The following is a 15,614-nucleotide window of genomic DNA, read 5'->3' on the forward strand; positions in this document are numbered from 1 at the left end:
TCCTTACGCGATGACTGAAGGAGCTGCTGTGCTGTCAGGGGAAAGGTAGACAGTGAATTTTGTCACTCAGCAGGCCGATTGAGATTCTGAGTGTGACTGTTTTCTAACCTACCTACCTTTAAAAAAAAATACACCCATTATGCTCTTATCTTTTGGAAATTGGTGTATTCTATTTTATGTAGTCCAAGTATGAACATACCTGTACTATTATTTTAACCTGTGTTTTAAGCTTGTGAAATCACAGCAATTAGACAATAACGAGCTCAAAGTTATGAAAGAGATCATCTATATTGACTCTGTTTAGTTTTAAATTAAAGGTTATACACTGTTAGTTACTGTAAGTGGAGAAGTCAACATGTTGGGACAACCCCGCTAATTACCTAAAATAGTCATGTTTTCCAGAGTGGAGTGAAATGCTCTTTAAGATCCATCAGCTGCTGTCTCCCAGGTTTATGTTAGGGAGCTCTGCTTCTCAGAGCAGTGGTATGTGAGTATGCCTAAACAGCAGGCATCCTCTGAAACAATGACCTCATTCATTTAGGTAAAACCATGCTGTGATTCCTCACTGTATTCTTCTATATAACTGTTAGACAATGTGATTACCAAGACAGTACAAGCATATTTACACAAAGCTCTTGGCAGTATCTGTGAGACATGAAGTGGTTTATCATTTCAGCTGAAGAAAACTTTGTTTGGCTGTAAAAGTGCCTTTCCCCAGATGCAGGGTTGAATTTCAGATTTGGAAAATACATTAAAACCATGCTAATATTGAGAAGATATAATATAAATAACAGGAAAAGCAAATTCCATGGAGAGTTTTGTAAGGAACAGCTTGTTAAATATGTTCTTCTTTTATGTTATCATACCTTGTTTGGGTCTGGACCTTGTAAGAGTTTTGGGGAAAAATGGACTGAAGCCAAGTAGCCATTCAACCCATAAACAATACTGGTTTCCAGTGTTGTATCAGCCTGAATAATTTGAAAATTACTTTCAGCCTGACACGGCTGCTGAAGAACTGATAAGCTTATTTTATGGCCTTCTTCTAGACTTCTTTGCACTGAAATATGTGTCTCAGTAGGATTATAAAAAAAAAAACATGTTACCGTAAAAAAGGTGGAAGAATGAGTGCGCTTGGAAAGAAAAACATCTTGTATTCCCAGAGATCATAGCTAGCAATAACTTTTTGTTCACAGGCTGCTTGTTCAGAGAAAGACCCAAGAAGGACACTGTCAGGTTAAAATGTTGTCTGTGCACAAAGGCAACAACATAAAAGAGGAAAACCTCAGTAGCACGCTGTGGACAAAAAGGCCCAGCCCAAAAACCCAAAAGCCTTTCCTGATGTGCATTTTTTCCAAACCTCTCTTCCTCTTTCATCACGTTCTCTAAAAGTGAAAAGAAAAAATAGCTCAGGGTAAAGGCTGTCTCACTCTCTGTGAATTCACAGACCTTTATACTTTCTCAGTCTGTTTGGTTTAGCCTTACCTGAACCGAATTCAAAATAATAATAATGATACAGTGAGTTCACATAGAGGCTTTTTTAGCATGAGACTTATGAATGTTTTTCTTAATTTATAAAGCATTCACCGCTGTTTACACTATTAAAGAAATCCCTGAAACCCAAACCAGGACATGGAAAACTAAAATTTGACAGAGCATTATCAAAAAGTGCCTACACAGCTTTCCAGTGTGACAACTCCCAAGCTCACATAGGCTTTTCTTAGTGTTAAGCCCTAATTCCATTCCTGCATTACTTCGGACCTTATATTAAAATGCCTGCCACTGAAACTGGAAAACATATAAACCAGTATCAGCCTTAAGCAGACCTTAGATTAGCTCTGAAATGATTAAAGTGTAGAGGTGATCAAGTGTCATTTGGCCCAGCTATGTGTTAGCCTAGCTTCACTTTTAGGAACTTGAGCGTGGAACAAAGCCTGGACTAAATGGCTGCCAGACTGCAGGGATTAGGCATGGCACAAGACACAGCAAAACAAACTTTCCAACACAGCAAGTTTAGAACATTCAGGATGCCGGAGATTTACACTGTCGGTGCAAGGGATTACTAAGTGTGTCATGAAGCTTTTAAATACTCAAAAACTATTAGCAGGTTCTGAAGTTTCCTTTAGCAAATTCAATTCAACCTTTAATTTTTGTTTCCTAAACACTTTCCTCTAATTAAGCTAAACATATCTTGCATCTTCTTTCCTTTACGCGCCGTTTGTTTAATATGCGACGTGCCAAGTGACTAAAAAAGACAGAGCGCTTAAGAAAAAGCCACACACTGAAAAGGTAAAAGGGTGTGGGTTAAAATACCCCTTTTTGTGTTTTGCAGAAGAAAACAATAAATGCAGCTTAGCTCATGGCAAAATTATTAAGTGCAGGTCAATAGCAGGAAGGAATTGAACGGTTTCTCTATTAACTCGTAAATTTGCTGAGTTTTTCCAAAGTTCACCAAAAAACAAACAAAACAAAACAAAAATCTTTTTGGTCTCAGGCACTGAATGGAGATGGAGGGGAGAGGGTGAGTAGTAGATGGGTACTCGCTCTTAAACACATGGCTTCAGTTTCCCCTCTTCACTGTGGCCTTGCCTTGCATGAGACCAAAACATTCAAACTACCAAATATGGTGTTCATTAGAAGGACAGTGTGCTGTGCTGGCCACCTTTAACCATACTTTGCACACTATGCCCACATTTTCTTCTAGCACAGAAGGATCAGCTTTAGTACGAAATAAGCAATGTATCACCCGAGAAGAAAAAAAGGTCAAGTTCACTCTCCTGATTGACTAATTCTTCAAACATGAGGCTTATAAAGGCTGTAGCTGTGGAACAGTAACCCAGAGTATAAAAATACTGTGAACTCTCATTATTGACCAAAATATCTAAGTGGGGATTGTTGCATATTTCAAGGTCTGGCCTGTAAAGCAAGGAGAAAAAAATGCATCCACAATGTCCATATTTGGTCTGGCTAACTTTGCCAGTCCTTCCACTTGAACATCCTCTGACCTCCTGATTCAGCTATGAAGGATAAATGCTGACATCTTCTGGCAAGAATGCAGGATGAGTTATTCGACTGGACATCTTTTATCTTGAGGTTTCAAAAAATAATATATATGTATATAGATATATTAAAGAGTAGACATACTTTTGCCTGATTTTGGTCTCCTTATCTGGGGTCAGAGTAGTAGTAGAGCTGCAGGGGACACTATTTCACATGAAAAACAAAAGCAACAATCATCTTAATGTTACCGGTTGTCTGAAAGCTTTATTTGTGGTGAATACAAAAAATACTTTTGTGACCAGATAAATATCATACATACAGCATCAAATCAGAAAACAAACAGATTCTGTTAAAGAAAGCACAACACGTATTCATAAACAGAGCTAATAACTTTTTCTATTTTCCATTAATACTTTGACAAATCGGTCAGACAATATATTTCAGGGTAATTCTTACATTTACTGATAGAAACTTAATTCTTATAGTGGTTAGACAATGAAACATTTAAGAGGGACTTGGCATAATGAATTTAAACAATTTCTCAACTTCATACACAAATTGCCACATGCTCATTGAATGCAGTCTAGCGTTAGTCTTTAAATCCTAATGTATCCACAGATGCCCTTTTATATCAGCATTAGAACACTGTCAGCAGGTAGGCCACCAGCCAAGGCATTGTACTGTATGGCAAAGGGCTTTTTTTTTTTTTTAAATTAAGACCCCAATAGGGAATAGACTGGCATAATGCTTTGATCCAGAGAGGACAAGGCTCAGGCTCCCACCCAACCTGGTTTTCAGCTGCTCGTAGGGCAGACTCAAGTAAGGCACTAGTACAAAAAATAAAAAATAAAAATGCAGACCAGACACTGACGCGGACAGATGGTGGAGCTGAATGCTGAAAATTTGAAATACATTATATATTAATAAAGGAAAAGAAAATCAGTTTTCTCAGAGTGTGATGCCATTTCCTTCTAGTTTGTTAAGCAAATGTCCTCCATTCAATATAATGGGAGCTTTAAATTCAGTGCATAAAGTTATGAGCCACTTTATAGCACAGTGTGTGCTCATTTCATTCAAGAGCCTAGAGTTCAATATGATTGCACACTCTTCCAAACAATAACAGCGCAGACTCGTATTATCTTTCTCAAATGTTCAGTGTAAAGTATTGCTATAGACAGACCATCTGAAGTGAAATGACTTTAGCAGGACAGGGGCAGTGACTGCGTGTACGTAGAATAAAAGCACTGGCGACACCCAAAGAGAATCTGGCCAGTGTAAATGGAGAAGGAATTAAAAACACAAAGACGAGCGAGAACAAACATGACAAAAAATGTAAACAAGTATTCCTTACACAAGCGTGTGTGGGAAGAACTGTGAGCGGGGGGGGGTTACATCAAATGACATAATGTACAAGCAGCAAGACATATTTGGTCACATATCATCCAGATACTCTGAATACCACAGATTATACCTATATAAGAAAGTGGTCAAGAATAAACATCTTTATAGCTAGTGATGGCCAGTGGTCATGTTATATTATCATTTAGAGACTCTCATCGTTTGGCATCAAGCAGAACAACATAGTTTAATCATAATCATTGATTTTTCTCTTTTCAAGATTTGCTAGTTTAACAGCAAACCACGTGTTCACATTTTTTTTAGTAAAATACAAGTGTCTTTTACTCTATACTACTCTATTGGTTAGTAGCTTCGCTGATATGTTTAGACATTATGGTGCATGCAAGCCAGTGGTGAAATGAGACGTGAGAAATCTTCCTGCCTTTCTATTAATACTTTGTATACCTGGAATACAAACTGTGGACCCTTAGATTGAATTTGCCGGTTACATCGATATCACCAGTTCCTTTCTATTTGTTTTAAACCTCAAACACTTTTGAGAACATTCAGTGATTATACGAGATTTCTTTGATTCATGATTGTAACAGTCAGTAATGCTCATGATGCAGTAACACCCACAAATTAATGACACGTTTATCGTACGACTTAAACTTTCTCAACTTGCTTATAGGAACAGCTTTCTTCATATTAAAGTCTGAATGTCAATGCCATTCACTGACAAATACATACACGCACACACACAGCCACATACACACAGAAATACACCGAGCACAGGCACTTGTTTTATCACCAAACAGGCCTGCTTCAAGTGCTATATTGTCATTGGTTTTATGAGAGTTGAAATAGCCAATACTTGACTGGCACCTCCCCGTGACAAGAAGGTCTCGTCAGCGCAGCGCACGTCCCCATCCGCTGCGTCCGTCAGCCTTCGTCCTCCCTCAGTTCGCTGGGCAGGAACTTGTACTGCTGCTGTCTGATCTGAGCCAGCTTCTTCCGAGCTTCCTCCAGCTCTCGCTCCTTCCTCAGCATCTCCTCCTGAGCCGCAATGATCTGAGGAAAATGAGAACAATTGACAGAAGATTCACCACTACTATGCCTGTGGATAGGCTGACATGATAAACCCTTGCTGCCATGTCCCGAGCACAGAACATGGCAGAACACCAAGACTTTCATTATGTAGATAGAAATATAAATTTAAACAGTACGAAATATATTTTGCTAGAAACTTTATGGCAAACTGAGCTGATTGTACTCAAATATCAATGAAGCTGTCAGACAGCTTCATTGATAATTGAGTTTGTCAGATTTACATATCTAATAAAACCTCATCATCTTCTTCCTAGCGTTTGTCCTGCATGGCAGGGTCCGCTTTGCGGCAAATCCGTCTCCATTTGGCACGACTGAGGACGTCTTCTGGGGCGGCATTGACGATCTTCATGTCTTCCTTTATTCTATCCATCCACCGTTTCGTCAGCCTGCCACGGGGTCGCTGGCCACCGGGTTCAAGCCTCATTGCCGTTTTCGCCACTGAGCTGTCGTCTGAGCGTAATATGTGTCCGTACCACCGTAGCTGTGCCTTGCGCATTTTCACCGTGATTGGTGCAATGCCGAGCCGCTTTCTGACGTCTTCATTCTTGACTTGGTCCCAACACGTGAGGCCTAGACACCACCTGAGCATTCGCATTTCCATTGTGTGCAGGGCCTGTTCGTGGTTGGCAGTGGCTGGCCAGCACTCCGATCCATACAGGGAAACCGGGACTACAGTCTTGTAAATTTTCGCCTTGAGATGGTCTGGCATTCGACGGTTGCATAGCACACCCGTCACTTGACGCCACTTCATCCATGCGGCATTGAGACTCGCTCGCACATCCAGAAGGATATCCCCGTCGCCACTGATCATTATCTAATAAAACCTCAGCAAACCATAAAATAGGTAACTGACTGTAACTACGTTATAAATATATACATAAAATTGAAAATATACGAGTGACATTTTTGTGAAGAATCAAAACGTGTTAACTACTTAGACCAGGGGTGTTGAACTCGAGGGCCGGTGTCCTGAAACTTTTAAATGTGTCCCTGCTGCAACACACCTGAATAAAATCCGTAGGCCATTAGCAAGAACTGACTGCATGGTGAGATGGGAACCTTAAATAAATGTACTTTCTGAAAAAATGTACTTGTAAAAGTACTTTTGTTGCATCATGTTAATTCATTCATGAGCTGCTGTAACATGAATCAAATGGCTGAATTGCCACCTCAGCATGCAGTCAAGTTCTATAAAGCTTTGCCAATGACCTACTAATTTTATCCAGGTGTGTTGCAGCAGGGACACATGTTTTTCAGCACACTGGCCCATGAGGACTGGATGTTCACCCTGTACCAATGTGAACAAACCAGAATAAAAAAAAGCAACCGATGAACTTAAAACTTTTTGATGTCTTTTGAATACAGTACTCAGCAGTGACAGGTGACAGGCTGAAGTCCAGCTGGGGTGCAGCACTAATTTGGGAAACCAGTCACGGCCACAGAAAGTACTGTTATTTGTTTCTGCCGGAAGAGAAATACACTAAAGGCTTTCAAAAGATATTCAGCTGTGGGTGCCTTGCAAACCTGGTAAACAAGTGAGAAACAAAACTGACGGGCTTCTCATCTACAGCAGCTCTCAGCGATTTCAGAAAAACAACTGTGGCATTTTGGCATATTGGCAAGAAAAGGGCACATCACAGAGAAGTAGTGATTTCTCTTCTAGCCCTCAAACATTTTTTCTTTCCAGGATTCTTACCTGAGCTATGCCTCCAACAAACTTGGTCTTCACCACAACGCTGTCATCCTCAGTCTTGTCAAATGCTGCTTTCTGAGCCGCCTTGACTAGATTGTCCGATGCTCGCTTCACAGCATTACCAGCCACCTTTTTAGTGACATCCCCAAAATTAGTACATGTGCAATAAACGTTTCCAGGGACGAATTAAAAAGTGTGTTTCAGTACTACCTGTAGTCTCCTCATGGCTTCTGAATCCTGGTCTGCCTTCACCTTGCAGGCCACCAGCAGCTGAGCTGTCGAGGCTGCAACCTGCTTGGCTGAAGAGATGAGCTTCTCCTCACTGGCGTGGCCCTGCACTGAAGCATTAGCTGCCTCACACAGATTACTGGTGGCTGCTGCTACCATACGTGCCTGCAGCATTGAAGAAATATGCATGTAACAAGTTGGCTTTATTTAAAGTCTCATTTGGTGTTATAGAAGGAAGGTTTTAGAATAATTCACAGCGACTTACAGCTGATATGAGACCCTGTGACCACTGGCCATCGTCGACTGCATTGGCTTGATTGGATCCCACCTGAGGTAGAGTTTGGGGGAGAAATTCAGATGTTGCACTGTGTTACTACAGAGTACTTTACAAGTGCCTAAGGTTTGCAGATTGTGTAGACTGACCTTGCCCTGTGCCACCAGTTCTCTCTGAGCTGCAGATGCAGATTTAACAAGAGCGCTAGTTGCTGCAGCAATGGACTTTGCTGCTTCTAAGATCTGCTCCTCAAAATCCAGCGTCTCATCTGCCTGCTGGAAGGTAAACCACATAGCTTACATTTAAAGTGAATTTAATTAGTTAAAGACATCATCACCTTTGCATCTACACTCCTGGGAGACGCATCTGTGGCATGTAGAGGACTAATTAAAATACAGAGTACAATCCTAATTTAAAAACAATTTCACAAAAACAATTTTTATTTTTACAACGTGTCTTGGCCAAGCTCGGATCCTCCACAGTCCGTCCAATCAAAACCTGCTTCACACTCTTGCACATTCACACCCGTATATGGAGACTGCCAAAGCTTTGATAATTGTGGTGTTTTCTTCTATTACAATTTACTTATATACTGGCAAATACTGCTCATAAATCCTTTGTGTTATTAGACGAATGGTGCTATAACCTCAGTGCTGATACTTAGAGCTCAAAGCCATGGTAAAGCACAAGTTTGTGAGAAACTGCTTCATTTTTCAAACCTAGAAATTTTAATCTGTTCTCTATACACATCTTTATAGATGACTAAACTTAATGTGTTGTGTAACCCAGCACCAAGAATCTCATAATACTGTGCCAACTTGGAATAATTGTGCCCACAAATTATTTTAGAACCTTACATTCAAGAGTGTTAAAAAGCTTTATAAATACATTAGAATGGCTTAAAAATACAGTATATCCAAACTAAACACTCTGCCTTGTACTACTTTCTAAAACCTTCAGAATTAAAGAAAAAAACAACACGTTGTCCTCAATTGCATCTTTGTCCTGATAATGGAACATAAGCAGTACTGCTTAAGTTTTAGCGTTACACAAAGTGGCAGCAGATATGTGATATGATAATTCCAGTCATTACACCAAAGTAAACAAGAGGCATCAGTTCAAGAACATTCAACAAATGGCCATCTCTGCAACATCAGTCAACAGCATGCAGTTGATCACAGACCTCGATAAACACATAAGGCACACGCGGCTGGAGACAGGGCGGGACACTGTAGGAATATGTTTGATATATAGTTGGACTGAATAACAACCTAATATATCAAACATATCAGACAGAGCCCTGCAGAGAAGGCTTCCAGGTCTACAATGGCTTGAGGGGTAGGGAGCAAGGAAGCATGCTTGGGGGGCAGGAGAGCCCTCCCTCCTTTTGGATGGGAGGGATGAAGGAGCAGAAAGGAAGGGAGGGGGGGGAGACGAGGAAGAATTCAAGCAGTTTTAAACAAATAACCTAAACATCTGTTTGAACCCATGTGTTTTTTTAAGAGACATTAGGCCTGCTTTGTGATATTAAAAAAAAAAAATAGCTCGTACAGTTCACCGTCTTGCTTCACATCCCCATAAAATCTGTATCTCAGACCTGGGATTTAGTTTTGTCCTGTAAGCTACATGAGCACAAATGACAGGACAGCACAGCTACAAATGTATATATATATATATAAATAAAAATAAATTGCTCACAAGGACAGATTAGTTCAGGACCTTTTAAATACTAAAGCTTCCTCTTAGATCACTAGAGGGAGACACTGACATCAAAAAGAGGAAGCGCCTTTCACCCACTAATCCCCTTTCATAAACACAAAGGTCATCATAAATGCAGTCTGCAGCTCTGGAATTGTAGTACAAAGCAGAGCATTATAGAGTCTTCATAAAAGCTGATGTATTATAAATATAGAGATTTTGAAATCACACACAGACAGAGGTTTGAACTGATAGAAAAGGGGAAAAGCACTAGAGGCACAAAAAGCAAGACCACATAGATCTAACTATCCAGTCTCCAGAGACAGACACAATCATGCAGAGCACACCTCAAACCACAATCCTGTATTGCATACAAAACACGAGTAATTTGACTTCACAAAAGCACAGTTATCTGCTTGTTAAGGGCTAAAGTCGCTCTGTTTTTTTAGGCAATACCGCAATGTGTGTGTGGGGGAAGGTGAACAACAGGCTGAGAAAACCTCCCTGTTTCGTTTAGAAATGACGAACACTGCAAAGAAACAAAAGGAAATGTGTCCAATAAGGCAGAGAACCTCTTTCACAAAGGGTCACAACAGTTCATCGCACTTTTGAACTCCCTTCCAAAATAAGCTTGAAGACCCAGCTGTGTAATTGCGTCTCTTGGCAGCGCAACTCAAAATAAAGTCTCAAACTACCTTTGAAGAAAGTCGTACAAGTTAGATCACTGGACCGAGTTGTCTGAGTCAACACGGCATGTGTAACAGAATAATTTTTATCCTTTTATGATCCCATGTTTGCAGCTCAGTTAACAGAAAGAAAACGAAAAAAAGAAAGACTCCACTTCAAAGCCGGTGTCACCTTTTCCTGCCTACACCCCACGTTGTCTCCCTGCTGATTAATGGCAAAAACCTGTGCGTGGGTTTGCGTGGGTGGAAAAGGTTGAGAGGGGCACTTTTACCTTGGGCTTGGCCCTGGGTTTCAGCTGCTCTAGTTTCTTGGCTGCAGCTTCAATGGATGCTGCTGCTCCGAGCAGCTCAGTCTCAGCGATGACAGTGGGGTCCTCGGGGTCCACGCACTCTGATCCTGGAAGAGATCAAAACGTAGCCAAACAGTGATTATCGCAGTAGTTTTTGAACAGACTTTCAAAAAAGTACAAGAAAAAAGTGATGGTATAATTTTAAGTAAGAAATAGCCCTGCTTTGCTTCAAACAAATGTTCCTATTCACACGCAGGATGCCTTGTATGTCTTAAATCTGAGCTTTCTATACATTCCCACAAACTGTTTGCAGTATGACAGTAATGTCTGAAAAGTGATTAAGCTGGCTAAAATTAGACGAAATGCACACTTGATGGATCGTTGTTTTTTTGGACGTTTTTAAGTGCCCATAAAATGTAGCCGTTTTTGAACAGCTTGGTAAAGCAGATGGAACGATGTTTTCATCGATTATCTCGAGCTCTGGGGAAATCTGTTCTGCACCCCCACCCTACCCCGAAACCATCTACTCTCTACCCCCTTCTGACTGCATGAAAGGTGATCTGGAGGAACAAAACAGACCGTATCCCACTTACCTCCGTCTGAGGCAGCAAGGAAAGAGCAGGGAGGAGAGAGAGGGAGAGAACACATGGGACATTAGAGAGGTGAAGTGGATAGCCCCGCTGTGTCTCAGGCAGTACGCTGAAATCAAATTCTCATCCAAACACAATCTATTACTCCTGTCAGATGGAGCATTGCAACATCTAGAGAAAAAAAACACTCCTCTAATATGTTTGTGTCATAACCATCCTACAGAGCTTAATTTGAAAGACAGCACGGTAATCACTCTTTGGTGTGATTTCAATATTCTAAAGTGATTCTCGTGACCCATCTTTATCAGGGTGTGCACACACACACACACACAGGTTTGGGAGCTTGACTAGCACCATGATATTCACGCACAAGAGGATTAGGGCTCCTTTGACTAATCTCTGCCATCTCCACAATCCTGTCATGTTTTTTTTTTACATTTTATCTGATTGAGTTGGCTCCTAGGGGAAATTCCCCTCCTTGAAAAATGTATTATCCAGTTTTCTCTTTAGGGTTTTACACCAAGTGTACCTACAGTCATTTATAAAACAAAAGCGTTCAGTCAAAACTTTATGGTTATCACCCATACCTTCATAAAATGAATGTGTCCTTTTCAAAATACTGTTTAGAGAAACAGTATTTAGAGAAACACTTGAAAAGTTAAGCATGCACAACTTTTATGTGCATCCGTAAAATCCTGACATCAGTCAGGATGGGGTCACTTGTAAGTAAAGACTATCAAGCTATTCTTTTTTTGTGTGTTCTGTGAGAGCGTGTGTGTCATCAGCTGTGCGTCTGGACTCACCTTTCATGGCCTCGGCGATCTGGACGAGCTCCGTCACACACGCTGCCACATGCTTCGAGTGCACAGCCAGCTGCTGCTTCTGCTCTGGTGTGGGCTTCTGCAGCACCTGAAAACACAAGAGCCAAACATGTGCAAAGGCACACACACACACACACACACACACACACACACACACACACACACACACACACACACACACAAGAAGCGAAGCAAAGGTAAACACAAGGTAAAAGATTAGTCAGAGATAATTCTTTACAAAACAAATCTGTTCATTTTTAATCTTGATTACATGTTAAGAATTCAGAGTATAATTTATAATTAACTTGCTGAAAGACACTAACCTATGTTGCAGAATGTAAAAGTTGAGGATCCGTTTTTGTTACTTGAGCAACTATTTCTGTAACTAAGTTATATATTGTGGATTTTAAAGTCCTTCGTGTGCCTGATGTCTTGCCAGACTCGGTATGATGTGCCCATTAATTATGCAAACGAGAGCCGTAATTATGATACTTAATGCATTAACTGGCAATTTGTCTCACATGGACACACTTGTCTTCACGCAGTCTTCATGCAGTAATTTTTGCAACAAAGCAATTTCATCATAATGAGTTGCTAATTTATATGCAAATATATTCAACAACAGAAAAAATAAACAAAAATCAAAATCAGATTTTCTAAAGGCTTGCATAGCGGCCTAACACAATTTTTGCGTTTTATCCTATGAGGAAGTCTGAGACTTTTTTATCAGTGCAGGGTGAGTGCAAGAGGCCAGGAGATGCACACAAAATCACTTGTATCCTTTATTTATGAGACTACTTCTTTCCAACCTGCAAGACTTGCTCCAGAAGGTTGATGTATCCGGTGGTGCACTCAGAGCCATATTGCAGGGCTTTACTCCTCAGTTCCTCACTGACTTCAGGGTGATATGCTGCTTGCTGCAAGGGTAAGAAAACAATACAGGAGAACAGGAGATTTAGGATAGGACACTGAAATTGTTCCCATAGGAAAGGTAACATTTAACACGAGTGCAAATGCGCTGCGTGGGGTCAGGGAGAGCATATTGAGAGAGCATTTTGCACATTACATAGTTCCAATTACAGATAAAATTCAAAGCTACCAGAAAATCAAGTCTTCAGTCACTGTTGTGCTTTGATTTTTAAAACCACAGCCTGCAATGTTTGTACATGGTTTTATTTTTGTCTTTTTACAAGCGCCCTGCTGTTTGCTGAAGGATGTCCTGAGTGATGCTTCGCTGCATGACTTTGAAAAGTGACTGAGTCATTAGCAGTGGGAGCAGACATACAGTAAACTAGCCTCTGTAATATCTGCTCTCCACAGGCTGGGCTCACATGCTCCCTGGCAGCCTGGTGCTGTCTGCGTGAGGTCTGCTTTGGTCGAGCAGTGTGGATTAGCACCTTGCAGGTAGTCAGCATATCGGAGATGGCTTTGCGGCTCAGGTTGGCAGTGGCGATCACGTCCTCCTGCTGAGCAGAGTTGCCTGCGGCCACTGCCTTGGCTGTTGCTATGGTGATGCCCTTTGTCATGCGGGTGAACTCCTCAGGTGAAGTGGACTTTTCTGGGACGTCCTTGGACTGGAACACCTGACACGATGATGAGCCACAAGCACAGGTTGATATAGCCATGGAGCTCAGATATGATAATACACGAGTGCACGTGAATGTTGTAGAGCAGTTATAGACTTAAATGGACAGAAAATATTGACATAGAAACCAGAATAATTAGAATGTAAGGTCATCTGATAAGAATTAGCAGTTTATTCAAGGGAAAAAAACAGTCTTAAAATCTTCCTTCCTCACTCACATCTGCTACCCAGACCCTGATAAGTGTTGTGGGAAACCTGCAGGAGTTAAGAAGGAATCAGGAGGAAAAGAACTGGCCATAACAAAAGAACACAGAACAAAAAGCTTCTCTGTCCCCTGAATTATAGATACAGATATCTTCCTTGAGATCTTTTTTCCAGAAAAGCAGGGTCTCAACATTTTGACTCCAAATAAATCATAAAGAAGACCTTTGACCTGTCAGGTGCGCTTACCGTCAGCTCCTGCTTGATGCACTCAATGGCGGCTTCAAGTGCCCTCGTCCCACGGGTGGCTTCATCCTCTACTGCCTTCACTGTTTTGAGGAGCGACGTCACGTTGGTGACCATGACCTGTCAAATAAGGAGCGCAACGATGAGACCTATAGACAAACCAGGAGGTGGAGCTCTTTCTCCTCAATGGCAAAACATATTACATTATCATTGCTTTTCTCTTCAATGATTCTTATACAGAGAAAATGGTGTTGAGGGTGCTTATCTAATGGAGATAAAGACGGAGTGGTGCATTTCAAATTAAAATACAGGATTATTAAATACTGGTAATGTAGTTTATTTACTGTCACAGATGTGGAAAAAAAGCGATTAAAATTTCACTGACTCATGGCGACACATTCTGCTCTGTCTGTGCTGTATTCAAGCGAAGTGTGCATTATGTGCTTGGGAATTTGAGAAACGCCACCAGGGGTTTGGAAGGGTCCCATTTGGAGGTCACCATATGTTGGATGAACTGAAACAATCTGTCAACATGAGGTTGTCCATGGGTGGGCCCCAATTCAGTTTATATGAGAAAACAACCCCCATTTGGACCAGAAGTTTATTTTCTAAACCAGGGGTAGGCAACTCCAGGCCTCGAGTGCCGGTGTCCTGCAGGTTTTAGATCGCACCCTGGGTTAACACACCTGAATCAAATGATTAGTTCATTACCAGGCCTCTGGAGAACTTCAAGAAATGCTGAGGAGTCATTTAGCCCTTTAAATCAGCTGTGATGGATCATGGACACATCTAAAACCTGCAGGACACCAGCACTCGAGGCCTGGAGTTGCCTACCCCTGTTCTAAACCATTGTTTCCAGACCAAATATTTAAAAAATTTCACCCGTTCCATTGTTGCTGGATGCCTGTTGGGTGTTTTAGATATTTAATACCCTTAAAAGAAACAGTAATAGGGGATGCATAAATTATAAATTAGACCAACAAAACCTCAGCTAACTGATTCAACTGATTAGTGTTGATTACTGATTTTATCTGTATTTGTATCCTCTTCATACATAGAAAAGCCATCCATCAGCTTGTATTAATATAATTTATTTTTGATCCCTTTTGCAATATGCACACCACATTAGATGTGCACCACCATCTTCACTGTATTTTTACATTTTATGACACTGTGAATCTTCTACATTGTGCCTGTGTCTTCCTTCCACTGATATTAAAGCCGGTACAAAAACCCTGCATTACTGTAGTTCCAGCAGTGACAATGCAGAACATCTTGTTATAGTTTTCAGTAAAGCACACAGTCCCCTCCCTCTCTCTCCTGCATAGAAAGTGATGGCTCAAGTCCCACAGATACGACAAATCTTACACATCCTGATAACAGCTGTCATATCCTCCTTGCAAAAAACAGCTTCACGCTGCATTGCAACCACATATATCAAACTAGAGCAACAATGCAAGGAGAAAATTTATAAATACATATCTACATGGAGCATCCTCTCTGTGAGCGAGACTCAGCTGAACAATAAATTAAAGATACGCGCCACAAAAAAAATAAAGAAAGAAAAAAAAAATCACTGCACAGCTAAACAGATATGACAGTTTGAGTGGTTTATTTCCTCACCTTGGCAGCACTCTTCAGCTGATACATGGAGGGGTCGTCAGCTGGTTTGCCTGCAGCACATTTGGTGGCACCAATGAGTTCGGCCAGAGCTTTGGCCACATCCCGCACCGCGTTTATCAGAACCACCTGGGGGGATAGAGCTGGAATCAATACAGCACAATGGTCAAAGTAAAGGTTTATCAGTTGAGCCCTAGGGAGAGGATTTACCACTGCAGTCCTTATCACTCCCACCTT

The 15,614-nt window shown here is 41.1% G+C and overlaps 1 protein-coding gene across 3 annotated transcripts in view; it reads right to left on the minus strand.

The window, feature by feature from the left end:
• Positions 1-3,235: 3,235 nt before the first annotated feature.
• Positions 3,236-15,614, minus strand: part of tln2b (talin 2b) — a 96,001-nt gene continuing 83,622 nt past the window's right edge. For 2 of the 3 annotated variants that reach the window (XM_004553150.6, XM_023152456.3), the window contains exons 47-57: positions 15,381-15,506; positions 13,761-13,877; positions 13,123-13,308; positions 12,535-12,642; positions 11,708-11,813; positions 10,297-10,421; positions 7,790-7,915; positions 7,632-7,694; positions 7,349-7,531; positions 7,142-7,267; positions 3,236-5,406 (exon numbers count right to left, since the gene is read on the minus strand). In XM_004553150.6, the coding sequence (XP_004553207.1) occupies positions 5,278-5,406; positions 7,142-7,267; positions 7,349-7,531; positions 7,632-7,694; positions 7,790-7,915; positions 10,297-10,421; positions 11,708-11,813; positions 12,535-12,642; positions 13,123-13,308; positions 13,761-13,877; positions 15,381-15,506 (1,395 nt within the window). In that variant the 3' untranslated portion in view covers positions 3,236-5,277. The remainder of the gene's footprint in view (positions 5,407-7,141; positions 7,268-7,348; positions 7,532-7,631; positions 7,695-7,789; positions 7,916-10,296; positions 10,422-11,707; positions 11,814-12,534; positions 12,643-13,122; positions 13,309-13,760; positions 13,878-15,380; positions 15,507-15,614) is intronic. The other variant, XM_076885793.1, reaches the window with a different exon arrangement.

The sequence above is a fragment of the Maylandia zebra genome, linkage group LG7, assembly GCF_041146795.1.
Source record: "Maylandia zebra isolate NMK-2024a linkage group LG7, Mzebra_GT3a, whole genome shotgun sequence".
Lineage (NCBI taxonomy): Eukaryota > Metazoa > Chordata > Actinopteri > Cichliformes > Cichlidae > Maylandia > Maylandia zebra.